Source organism: Pecten maximus, chromosome 18, assembly GCF_902652985.1.
Source record: "Pecten maximus chromosome 18, xPecMax1.1, whole genome shotgun sequence".
NCBI classification, from domain to species: domain Eukaryota; kingdom Metazoa; phylum Mollusca; class Bivalvia; order Pectinida; family Pectinidae; genus Pecten; species Pecten maximus.
The window spans coordinates 16,848,956-16,863,364 of NC_047032.1; the positions used below are offsets into that span (position 1 = coordinate 16,848,956).

Here is a 14,409-nt window from a genome sequence, read left to right on the forward strand (position 1 = left end):
TTAGGACTGGCTTCTTATACACCGATTAATATTTTGTATGACGAAACAGGACTTGAAGCATTATAGCTAAACGTAGAAAAAAGAGGAAACTACAGCTGTTGTATAAGATGCATAATAAATTAACTCCTGATTATCTAAATGCCTTTTTACCACCTTTAATTGGAGAAAATATCAACTATGCTCTACGTAACAAGAATGACTATAGAATTCCGCGATTCAGGCTCTCTCTTACTAACTCGTCTTTTATACCGTCTACCCTTCATTGTTGTAATTTAGATAATTCAGTTCGGTCCTTGTATTCGTTTAAATTATTATTATCGAAAAATGTCCAGTGTATTTTAAATTTGGAAATCGCAAACTTAATATATTGCATACCAAACTAAGACACTAATTTAGTTCTTTTTAGAGTAAACCTTGTAGAAAGCGCAGCTTGTCTTTGTGGTCATCCTTGTGAGAATGTCTTTCACTTTTTTATTGAATGTCACCGTTTTACTAATGAAAGGCATATTTTATTGCAAAACCTAAATAATCTGAATGTTACAATATGTTTAGAAGTTATGTTAAATGGAAACTCACAACTTTCCGTTGACCTTAATAGAAATATCTTTAGATATGTGCAATATTTTATCAAATCCAGTAATATGTTTTGAATTTTGTAATTTGATCAGTTTATTTAGTAAACCGTATATTATATAATTTTTGTCATCATCCATGTAAATGTAACTATGCCTTGTAATACAATGTATATATGTTGGGAGAAGGCGTTGATAAGTTGTTGTAACTTGTGCCTATAATCCCGTGTCTATGTTTTGACAATGAACATGTTTAAACTTAAACACAAACATTATACATACTTAACACTGACAATTTTCTACGTGGCTGTGACTCATAGAGGTTCATAACTGACATATAAAATGCATCGAACTAATGCAGTGTATTAATCATGTAAATTATGTATAACAGCAACAAACATTGTCCAGCATGATAATATGTTATTTTTGTTTGCCTGGTCTAAGACATGGCATGGCGACTGTACAGAACAGTGAATGGACAGCTCATCTGGAATCCACCTAGCTAAGAACAGCCAGCTGTCGTATATATGTATTACTACTGTCTGTGCATTCTTCTGTTTAATTGTTTTAGTTTAAACATATTTTATTGACATATAATAATGACAAAGGGATTAGTCAGCAAGTTTTTCCAACTTATAAACGACTTCTCCCATAATAATTACAAAATAATAAACAATAACATAGTCACATGATGACATATACAAATATTCAGAAATTCGATAAAGAAACGAAAATATAATGAGAGAGAGAGAGAGAGAGAGAGACAGAGACAGAGACACAGAGAGAGAGAGACAGAGAGAGAGAGAGAGAGACAGAGACAGAGAGAGGGATAGAGAGACAGAGAGACAGAGAGAGAGACAGAGAATTGTGTGTTTGATAGATACTGACTACTCAACATATTCATTGTTTAATTGATCAATATTTTTTGTAATATGTACATATACACTGTTTATGACTGAGGGGAAGGATTGTATTGGCTTTGCCAGCTGTAATCTAAGATATGAACAATACGACTATTCTGAAATAAAATGAATAAATTCGAAAATAATACTTACAACAGGATCAGTGAAGAGTTGAACTACGACAAGCATATCAATGCTATGTTTAATAATTACACAAAAAATACCTTTCAACAAAAATTATCTTATATATTAATATATAGGTATTCTGGCTATTTTTTTAATGAAAGACTAGACATGTCTTTATAATATATAGGTATTCTGGCTATTTTTTTTAATGAAAGACTAGACATGTCGTTATAATTTATAGGTATTCTGGCTATTTTTTTTAAATATAAGACTAGATGTGTCTTTATACTATATAGGTATTCTGGCTATTATTTTCTTCTTGACCCTATCATTGTAAGTGATACTGTAAATGTAATTTTTTCCGATGTTATTGACATTGAGCGAACTATAAGTGACCATGATGCCGTTTTCGCAATTATAAATATTCCTGTTAAAATCAAACATTATTTTAAAAGAAAAGTGTGGCTGTATGATCAAACTGATATTAATAAGTTAAAAGGAATGATAAACAGTATTCCCTGGATTGACACTTCTACCAATCTTTCAAATGTTAATGAAATGTGTAATTTCTTTACTGAAAAATTCCATGATGCTATTGATAAATGTATACCATCTAAAGAAATACTAGTACGCGACAGTGATAAACCGTGGATGAATGGAATGGTTAGACGTAATATAAGGAAGAGACAGACTTAAAAAAATAATGTTTAATAATAATTCAGAGTCCAATAAAAATAAATACAAACATATGAGGAATAAAGTAAATAATATGATAAAGAGGGCTAAAGAAATATTTTATGAAAACATTAACACAGTTATAGACAATAGTAATAACAACCCAAAAGTGTATTGGAAACTTCTGGGAAACCTTATCAGAGGTAAAAAAAAAACAAACACAGATATATCTCCCCTACTTGATAGTACTACAAATGAAATTATATATGGCAACAATAGGAAATGTGAACTGTTGAACAATTATTTTAGCTCTGTGTGTACTCAGTCAGAAAATGTCATAGATAAAGAATTACCCTTTTTTGAAAAGAGGACAGATTCTATTTTATCAGCAATACATATAGTTTCCAGTGAAGTTGAAGACATTATAAAAATACTAGATGTTAAAAAAGCGTCAGGTCCTGACGGTATTAGCCACAGAATGCTACAATTACTCTCAAGTGAAATTTCTATACCACTTTCTTTTATATTCAATTATTCTTTGTCATCTTATATATTTCCTGAGAGCTGGAAAATTGCTCATGTCATGCCTATATTTAAGGCCAATGATGCAAGCATTGTCTCCAATTACAGACCTATCTCGCTGCTAAGTTGTATTGGTAAACTTTTTGAGCGTGTAGTATATAAGCATATCTACAATTTTTTAATCGAAAACGACCTTATTTATAAGTATCAGTCTGGATTCCTACCAAATCACTCCACAACACATCAACTTATTGAAATATATCATTCAGTCATTTCTTCCTTAGAAAATTATGAACATTCTATCTTAATTTTTTGTGATTTTTCTAAGGCATTTGACCGCGTGTGGCACAAAGGCCTCTTACATAAACTCGACAATTATGGTATCTCTGGACCTCTTCTTCGTTGGGTGGCTAGTTATCTTTCAAAAAGAAAACAAGCTGTATTTATCAATGATTCACTTTCCTCTCTTAAGCCTATAAATGCTGGTGTCCCCCAAGGGTCAGTTCTTGGTCCACTTTTCTTTCTACTATACATAAATGATATTTCCTGTAATCTTTCATCTCTATCTAGGCTTTTCGCTGACGATACTTCTCTATCCTACGCGTCATATGACCTCAACCTTATTGAGACGGAGGCTAAACGCGACTTATTAAAACTTGAAATTTGGTCCAATGAATGGCTTATGTCCTTTAATCCTAATAAAACCGAGGCCCTCGTAATATCAACTAGACAACTTCCTTTTGTTCCGTCCTTTACATTCGACAATACCCCGATTAAAATAACAAACCACCATAAACACCTAGGAGTCATTCTTTCTGATGATTGTAAGTGGAACGTACATGTAGAATCTATAGTCAATAAAGTAACTAAATATATAGCCACCCTCCGTAAATTAAAACTTATCTTAAACAGAAACACATTAGAAAAAATGTACCTTACCTATATACGACCATTACTTGAATATGCATGTGAAGTATGGGACAACTGCGGTACAACAAACTCATTGTTATTAGAAAAGATAAATCTAGAGGCCGCAAGAATAGTCACAGGGCTGCCCATATTCACAAAAAAAGAGTTCTTATATCTGGAAACCGGTTGGTTACCACTTTCGAAGAGAAGAGATGCTCGGAAACTTTCCTTATTCTATTCTATAGTAAATAATCTGGCACCTACTTTTCTTATCGACCTACTACCAATGTATATTGGCAACATAGCTCCTTATAATTTACGAAATGCAGATTTATTTAGGGAACAACACTTTCGTCTATAACTATCAAAAAACTCCTTCTTTCCTTCTACTTCAAAACTTTGGAATGACTTACATAACACTATCAGAAACTCGCCTACTTTAAGTTCCTTCAAATCTAATCTAAAAAAATCTATGACAGTAAACAATATATATGACAAGCATTTTATCAGTTATGGTCCTCGAAAACTAAATATTCTACACAACAGAATACGAAATCGAGCAAGTGCACTAAGCTATGATCTTTTTAGAGCCAATCTCGTTGATTCACCTGCTTGTCAATGTGGACATCCCTGTGAAGATTCCCATCATTTTTTCCTTAACTGTCCCCTGTACAACAACTTAAGAGGAACTCTTATTGCTGATTTAACCTGGTACGGTCCTGTTAATGTAAATATACTTTGCAATGGTGACACGAATATCTCCTCAACTGACAATATAAAAATCGCCAAAGTTGTGCAAAACTTCTTGAGTAGGTCGGGAAGATTCGACTAATCATCACTTCCTATCCCCCCCCCCCCCCCCCCTTCTTTTCATACTATTTTCCTATAATAAAAAAAACTTTATCCAAAATGCTCCATTTATCCATATAATATAAAAATGTTTTTTTTCTAATCGATTAAGTATATTTGAATTCATTCCAAACATTTATATGTCATGATCTTTCCCGATGCAGTCATTTAACTTTAAATGTACCTATCTCCTCCTCCTTCCTGCCCCCCCCCCCCCTCTCTCTCTCTCTCTCTCTCTCTCTCTCTCTCTCTCTCTCATTATATTTTCGTTTCTTTATCGAATTTCTGAATATTTGTATATGCCATCATGTGACTATGTTATTGTTAATTATTTTGTTATTATTATGGGAGAAGTCGTCTATAAGTTGGAAAAACTTGCTGACTAATCCCTTTGTCATTATTATATGTCAATAAAATATGTTTAAACTATTATTTTATATTTGACTAGACATGTCTTATAATATATAGGTATTCTGGCTATTTTTTTTATAAGACTAGATGTGGCTTTATACTATATAGATATTCTGGCTTTTATTTTATATTTGACTAGACAGGTCTTATAATATATAGGTATTCTGGCTATTTTTTTTTATATAAGACTAGATGTGTCTTTATATATAGGTATTCTGGCTATTTTTTTTATATAAGACTAGATGTGTCTTTATATATAGGTATTATGGCCTTTTTATATAAGACTAGACATGTCTTATAATATATAGGTATCCTGGCTATCTTTTTATATAAGACTAGACATGTCTTATAATATATAGGTATTCTGGCTATTTTTTATATAAGACTAGATGTGTCTTTATACTATATAGGTATTCTGGCTATTTTTTTATATAAGACTAGACGTCTTTTTATATAGGTATTCTAGCTATCTTTTTTTTATAAAAGACTAGACATGTCTTTATAATATATGGGTATTCTGGGTATTTATTTTGTATAAGACTAGACATGCATTATCTCTCCAAAAATGAGAAGAATAAGATATTAATTGCATAGCAAATATAAACAATAATGTTTCTACTGTTCATATCACTTCCAAGTTTAGACGGTTTCACGATAATACATTTATATATAAGATATTAATGTAAACGCACGGTCTCCATGTCAAACCTCATCGTGTCCTTGGAGATAACTGTATTGCATTTTCTTACTGAAATAGGTCAGAGACTACAACTTGACTCAAGTGATTGACATAAACGTTTACTCCATTTATAATGTGATATTTGAAGGAGGTTGCGGATAATATTTGTATCGGACTTTTATCTCGTACCTCGGCCTCAGTATCTGTACAGGTAGAGTAATAGATTTCGATTATTGTACATGTCTACATGTGACAATTGTAACATGTTGACATATCCCCGCATTTTCCATTCAACAAGGTAAGTATCATATTATATAGATACACGCTTATTTTCAATGATGTATTGATGTCATATTTAATCGTTTCAGAACGAAATTCACGAGACTTAGTGTAAGCGACACAATGCACATACACGTAATGGTACGCAAGCTATTCATTCACGAGTAAATATATGCATGTATGTACATAAGCTTCGGAAGTGATATGACAAGTATTGATGAATGCAAGCTAGTCATTCATCTCAGACGAGTAAATATATAAATGTTTGTACATAACCGTGTATTAATCAAGACTTGTCATATCACTTCCGAAGCGTTTCCGTAGTATTTCCGTGTCATTTGCGTTTAAGATGAAAAAAAAACATGCACGGGTGTATATGGCTATTGGACAGGGGGAAATGACAGCAGATATTGTTTATGATACTAAAATAATTTTGTTTCAGTAACATGGCGACTTCATTGGTAATCACATTATTCATCATATTTTCTTGGACTTCGTTGTGTCGTGGAGAACCTATCATTCTTACGAAACTGGGCGAAATCAAAGGCATTGAAGAAAATGGAGTTTATCAATTTAGAAATATTCCATACGCAAAGCCACCTGTAGCTGATCTCAGATTTGCCAAGCCACAAGAACACGAACCATGGGAGGGAGTTTTGGATGGAACTAAATTTGGACCGTCGTGTTTGCAAGAAGTTCCACTAGAGTTTAAGAGGATGTTACCACACGAGAGGCAGTCGGAGGACTGTTTATCCCTGAATGTCTACACAGCTGGTCCTCTCTCTACGGCGTCCAACAAGTCTGTTATGATTTGGATCCATGGTGGAGCGTACTTATTTGGACAAGGCATGTACTTCGATGCTTCACACCTAGCACGTGCCGGTGATGTAATAGTGGTGACCTTTGAACTATCGACTTGGAGTTTTCGGATTTCTGTCATCTATGGATGATAAACTTCCTGGAAATAATGGACTATGGGATCAACGTCTCGCTTTGAAATGGGTTAATGAACATATCAGTTCTTTTGGAGGGAATCCCAAATCTGTTACGCTGTTTGGAGAATCTGCAGGTGGCTTTAGTGTATGTTTTCATGCTTTAAATCCTATGAATAGTGGACTTTTTCAACGAGTGATTGCCCAAAGTGGAATTCCTACTTCTTTATTAACGCTATGGCCAAGGGCAAAATCTTTTTCCTTGGATGTAGGGATTACTTTAGGTTGTGCAAAGGACACTTTTGACGAATCCTATATTTCGTGTATGCGTCAAATACCAGCTGAACGTCTTCTGTCTGCTCAACAGCAATTGCTTTCAGTTCCTGATACGTCAATCCAAATAGAACTCAAAATGGGCCCAGTTGTTGACGGTTTGCTGATACCTGATGTTCCATTCAGCTTGATGACCAACATAACGTCGCCATCATATAAATTCTTCCGGACACTGGATTTTATAACTGGAATCACTAGCCAGGATGGGTCAATAGCAGCTCCTAGTTTAGCTGTTATCGCAAAATATGCAAATTTCGATGTCAACAATGGCTTTCCTACAAATATGTTCTTTGGACTTCTCTTCCCGGCGTTGGTATCTGCCTTTTACGGTGATTCGGTAAAGTACACACTGTCAAAAGGTTACGTTTGCCCCCTGTATGAGAGTTCTGATATGCTTACACAAGCGAATAAAGTTTTGGATGCATTTACGGACACGGTCTTCCTTGTCCCGGCAATCAGTTCACTCAACAGCCATGCCGATAGAAACGAAGAAGCTAACACTTATCAATACGTTTTCGAGAGACCACATCCTGATCCACTGGATCACAAGCGTCTTCCATCGTGGGTCAAGGGCTCCTCCCATACATCTGAAATATTCTTTCTGTTCGGAATTCAGGATTTCTTTCGGAAATACACCATTGCAGTGGACTCAGTTGATTTAGTACTTTCGGAACAAATAATGAAGTATTGGAGTAATTTTGCTAAACATGGGTAAGTGTTTGCTTTGCTGAATATTAATGATTTCTCGTTCACGGTGGTTGCGCTCAAAGAAGCTGAATACGTGTACCCTTTCGAAACATACCATGCGTTCCTTTATCGGGTTCATACCAGTTGTACCGATACGAATCTGCTGTACTCATGATGGAACGCGATCTACAAGCAGAACCGAACAGGTTCTCGTGTATCGCTATTTCAAATGTATCACTTGGATCCAAGATGGCCGAACTCTAATTCTTCATTTGTCATGCAAATGTATTTTAAAAACGAGAAGGGAACTCTTCATTTAGGATAAAATCTTATAAACTATACAGGTCAATGTTTGCCGGAACTATGAAGGTATTGCTTTTACATCTATTACGTTGTAAAAACGGGAAAATAATTGGTGTTTATGTTTGAAGTTGGCGAGGCCACCTTGGGAACTTGCTTGAGATTCGGTTGCGTACATTCCATCATATGATACCGTACCTATCTCTTACAACTGGTAAAAAAACCCGATCAAGGAACACACGGGCAGTATTTAAGTGTCTCCATGTTGCGGTTTTCTTAACAAGCGGTTAACATTAAGACTACATGTCTACGTCACGAAGAAGATAGTTTGAAGTTAAAATACTATTACTTTAACTTTCTATGGACCCATTTGGTATTTGACATGATTACCATATTATGAGATTGAAATGTACATACGTTAACCAGAAATACTTACCACACAATTCTGCCAACACACAAGCGTAAACAGAAATACAAACACAACTTCGGGACAAAATATGAATTTGTTTTCATTTCACTTCAAAACATTTAATTGACAGAGGTGTTTAAAGTCAATAGGATGGAATAACATGCAAAGCTTATATAAATTCTCCCCGACGTTGGCTATAGTAATAGATTCACATTGTGTAGATAACAGATATCAGATCTTGAAATGAAAATGATAAAATACAACAATCAAAGGGAGGCAAGTCATTTGTATATCTTGATTAGTAATTGACAGACATATGACCAATATGGATTTGTTTCCTTGCTGCATCAAAATCGTGCCATTTTTTTCTTTCTTTTTCTTTTGTTGTTGTTGTTATTTTACACTTATGGCATCAGCATAATGACGTTCTTTATAATTTTCTTTACAGAAATCCGAATTCTGCTGATTTACCGTTATGGAAGAAATATAACAGCGATGAGCGATCCTATATTAGTCTGGATACAATGATTACCTCTAAGTCTCGTCTGAATCCGGAGCGTGTGGCCATGTGGGAAGAAACTTTGCCAAATCTATTACAGTCATCTTCACGTTACACCTAAATCACAGAACCAAGCTGATTGGAGAGTGCAATATCTCGCGCTTATTTCGTGATTGAACATATGTAGTAAAGATTGTTGATTTATATAATTTTGATTTTCCCGGTTCAACCAAATGTTTGAAGCAAAAGGGATGTAACTTTTGTAGAAATTATGAAACGGACTATAACTTTCCCTCTCTTTTTCCCTCTTTATTTTATTTAATCTTTGAAACAGGGATATTGCAGAAAATAAATACTCTTGAAAGTATTAATCTTTGCGTTATGTAGGAGGATCGTATTTTATATAATATATACTCAATTAATTAAAGCATTTTTTTTTTATAAAAAATACACACAAACATAGGTTAAAAACACAAATGACGAAGGAAGACAACTTTTTGACTCGTGCCCTGACCGGGCCTCGAACTCACGATCTACGGCACCCAATCGCCTAGCCAGAAATACCCGCAGCTTATATCGCTGCGCCACATCGGCCGTTCTTAATAAAGGACGTTTCAATGGCGCAGTGATGGTCGGCCCAATACCCTGACATTATCATTGTGGAAGTCGTTTATAAGATGATATGAATACCTGGATCGCAATGTATTTACATACATGGATACGAATTGTACATATATTATATATATTTCTCTCGGTACAACTACGACAGGAAATTCAAATCTATATCTTCGGATCACCAACACATAGTGTATATGATACATTGTGCTATATATATATATATATATACTGTATATGCATTCTTAAATATACACTTTTTCTTTTAATTCTCTTAATTGTCACTGTTTAACTCATAAATAGGTAAAACATGAAAACCTTTCCCTGAACACTGGTGCATATGTTTACCTACCTTGAGAAATCTCAATCTTTTATTTTCTGTCTAAGAACCGTCACACGTAACCTTAATTCACAACCAACATAGAATTTGCATACCAAAGTGAAAATAACATTTATAGAACTACATCTATTTTATTTAAGCATTGATGTCATTTTTTTTAGTTTCATCGGGGTATGAAGCTAAAAAAAATTGACATCAACGCTTATAATTAATTTTTGAAAATGATTTTCTAATTAAAAACATGTTTTATGTACAATTTTACTGATTTTATATGGGATTCTTTTTCTCAAATCAATACGCAACGTCAATTGTCGTATTGTGACGTCACGTTTTTCGCGCCATTATTTATTTTTCTTTCATAGAAGAATGAAAAGAATTTTTCGCCCAATCACATTTGAGTATTTACCATGAAAACAAAGAAAAATTAATTATACCATTTTAAAAGTGATTTTTACATTGTTCATATCAAATATTGATGTACATATCAAGCGTTTAAAATGTTTAGCTTGTCTTTTACAATTAATAATTTTGATCTAAAAAATATGTTTCATTGTGTCACTGTTTTCATACAATTTTCATAATGTTTTATGAGCGGTAGCATGTTACAACTATTTGGATAATATGTAGTTACAAATGGAATGATAATGGTATCTTTGTTGTGAATTCTTTTCAATTCAACAGAAATTTGACCTTTTTGCTTTACTCTCTGAATAGAATTATTTACAATTTTAGTTGGATAAGGTTTAAGGTACACTTTTAACTTATTCAGTCGCTTTTCCAACATCTCCTTATTACCAGCAGTTGTTATCAACTTGGATGCTAAACCATATGTAATGTTAAGTTCGGCATGATAAGAAAAAATCCAAATAATCGGAAGAATCTGTACGTTTACAGTATTAATCGTTAAGTATACATCCAGTAAATTCAACAGAAATGTCCGAAAATGGCATTCCTGTTTAGCTGAATTCCAAATTCTATTTTAAACCAGGATGTATAGAATTAAGAATACTGAAAAATTCCGTGAGATCCTCATCAGCTACCAAATTACAGAGCAATCGTCAAGAAATCCCTAGGAAGTTTTCGTATATAATTTGTAAGGATGATACCAAATTTATCTTCAATGTTTTCTTCTAAATATCCAAGAACAAGCATCGCATTTGTAGGGGCCATTTTGGTACCAATTGCCGAACCTTTACACAGTTGATAGATGCGGCCATCGAAATAAGATGTGTTCTTTTCTAAAACAATTTCCAATGAATCAATAACAAACTGCTAAAATATCACTTTTCAGGGCATTGTCCGGATGTATCTCTATTTGCCCATCTCTAAAGTCCTATAGTGAGGGGAGTGTTGTGAGTGTTATAGACTATTTCAGAGTAGTTAACCTTTTACCTGTGTTTTTCACCTGCTACCTAAGTTATATCATGATGGTAACTTCTTAATTTCTTTTTAAATTTTTCTTTTTTCTTTTTTTTTTATATTAATTGGGTTTAATTTTTTTTTAAAGATTTGATTAAATCAAAGTTTTTTTAACGGGGCATTCCTTTGTTCGGACATCAGAAACATATATACATAATTTCTATTGATGAAATCTATGTCCGAACAATGACAGTATGAGTGTCTGTGCCTTATGTAATGAAATTATCACCGAAGGTAAAGGCATGTCTTTTTCTTTTCACACAATGTATATGGAGAAAGGCTCAACAGAATGGCCGCTGTATTTCCCTTGGTGCTAATGGAGAGTGTGGAGGACGTGTGGTTCAACGCCTTGGAAGAACTAGAGGATGCTGACCTACCCGTGAACACCCTACCGTCAACAAACTACGTCGTGTCACAATGGATAGAGGGAGACAGACGCACTTGGAACCACTACTTAGACAGAGGGACACCGCACCACCAACGACCTAGAAGTCTGAAACTGAAACAGAAGAAAGTTGGCCACTCCCATCCCAGCATCTTCACTGTCATCAGAGTCTTCCAGGAGATCCATGCCAACAACGAGATCAACAGGATACAGAAGGACGCAGGAGGACCAACCAGACCACGCACCAAGAGATACTGGAACATCGACCACCGCCTCGACCAACTCAAGGGAAGCCTGCAGAACCACATAACCTGATGGACATCGCCGACGTGCAGCATCACACCTTCTTCACTTGGAGTAAAGATGAAAACCAGTGTATGAACTGTAATGTCGTGCTGACTGAAATGTATGTAATTATTGATTTCTTGGTGATATATGTTGCTGACGGAAATGTATTATCTGTTTCTTATCTTTTTTGTTTAATTTCAACTATATGTACATGTAATATTAGTGTTTTCTTTTGCTTGCTGACTGAAATGTATGTTTTATGAATAATGATTTGATTTATTTAGGTTTTTAACAGAAAATTGTTTCTCCATATTTTCACAGGTAAGAGGTACATGTTTCAAAATCATGACGTGTACACGTTTATATACCGAATTCATTCATTTTAAACAACGCCGAACGTGCTCATCTATCTACATGTATATAGATATATAGCTACTATATGGAACGTGATTTTTATGTTTGTAATTTCCCTACAATTAAGCTCATCATATGCATTTACTGTTTCAGTTTAGCAGTTACCCGCATCATTTTTCATATCACCTTATCAGATACCCGCATCATAGACTTACAGTTACCGTCATCATGCCAAAACGTACGATGTTAATATCAGCTTCATTACACCAATTATCGCTAACTCATCGCTTCAGATTACATTTATATTGAACCAACTATCGATTCGCTTACTCAGAATCTCATATAAAGTTGAAGAACATTGATAATTCACATCAGTAAATACTCGCCGTTTCCGCCCTGCGCCATATTGGATGTGAGTAACTACAGTTGCCCGCATCAGGTTATCCCTGTGAAAATGTTGGCAAATGGAAAACACCCCACGTTTTCATGGAACCACGACGTAATAAAATGGCGAAAGTTTCTATTAAAAGAATCACCAGAAACAAAACAAACTATAAATACACTGATATCGTCCTTACAGAATGTTAAACTTTTGTGTTCGAGAGGCCATTGACATGTTGTTTTGTCACTTTATGATGTCATTGTACTTGAGGTTATCTGACAATGGCTATATAACGACAGGTTATCAGTAATAGATAATTATTTCGCTTTACCGATTAAGCTACCTGTCACAGGCGAGGATTCAAGTGACCAAGGTAGTATACATGTTTATTAATACTACTGACTGCCATTTGTGGTGTTGGGTGGAATTTGGTGGTATCGACTGGATGTTATATCTATGATGTTGAGTGGAATTGGTGTTATTACCTGCTGTGTTATATATACTGATGTAAATATATTATGATGTGTGACATGTACTGATATATATAATGATGGGTGGTATCGGGTAGTATAGACTAGTGTGTGACATTGGGTGATAACCGAGGTGTTGTCGGTATGTGGCACGATTCCTTATAATAATATTCTGCTTTCCTAGAAAATATTTAAGTTAAGAAATTTCCTAAAGTTATGGAACATTGGGGGCCTGTTCTTTCAAAGCACTAAACCCTTTTGAACCAGTCAGAGATCACCTGGTTCCTTTAAAGAATTTCCAATAAATCATAAATGGAATTAACGGAAAGGACTTATTGTCTCGGATTAGGTTTTGTACATATTATGACATTACGATGTACTATCACTACAATGTCATCTTTCGTATAATTTTCTTTTGGCCCCGGATATGACGCGACGACAGGTGGCGTTACTGGTCAAGATGAAGTATATGATTGGTCAATGTAGCGGTAAATGCAAAATACAGATATGCAGTTAAAAACGAAACAAAGATAAGATTGAATGCATGCAGAATAAGTAGATTGTCTTTTTAAATGACACATTAATAAAATCATATTCCTGATTCAAATGCAGTCTTATTATTACCAAAAATGATTCAAACTGATATAATTTTGTTATTCGTGCTTTAGTTTGTTAATTTATTTCACCATCAGTTTTACCAGAGACATATAAACATACTGTATACCTGGTATTTTTCGCCCCAGCTTATTTTCGCCCTTGAGCAACACTAAAGATATTCGCCCCGTTTTAATTTCGCCCTAAACTACTTTTAAGAAATGTATTTTCCTCGTTCACAATAGGAAAATTCCGTTCGGAATTCTCGATACAATTGCACTCGGAACACTCGGGATTTATCGAGTTCCCCAATTTTCTTTTCATTGCATATCCCGGAGGGTGTGAAACGTAGTCAGGTGTGAAATATACCACGTTTATCTGTGTTCAGATTTACTTTTAGCCTATATTGATTCAAATAGTATCAGGTATGCATGGTCGATTTTAAGCAAACACGATGAGTGGTAAGTTCACCGTGCCG

At 34.5% G+C, this 14,409-nt stretch overlaps 1 protein-coding gene across 1 annotated transcript; it reads left to right on the forward strand.

Annotated features, from left to right (window-relative positions):
* Positions 1 to 6,342: 6,342 nt before the first annotated feature.
* Positions 6,343 to 9,380, forward strand: LOC117316181 (carboxylesterase 1C-like). Its single transcript, XM_033870696.1, is given in 3 exon segments — positions 6,343 to 6,829; positions 6,831 to 7,900; positions 9,034 to 9,380. Coding segments are annotated over 3 exon segments (1,701 nt in total). The 5' UTR covers positions 6,343 to 6,370; the 3' UTR covers positions 9,206 to 9,380.
* The last annotated feature ends 5,029 nt before the right edge of the window (positions 9,381 to 14,409 follow it).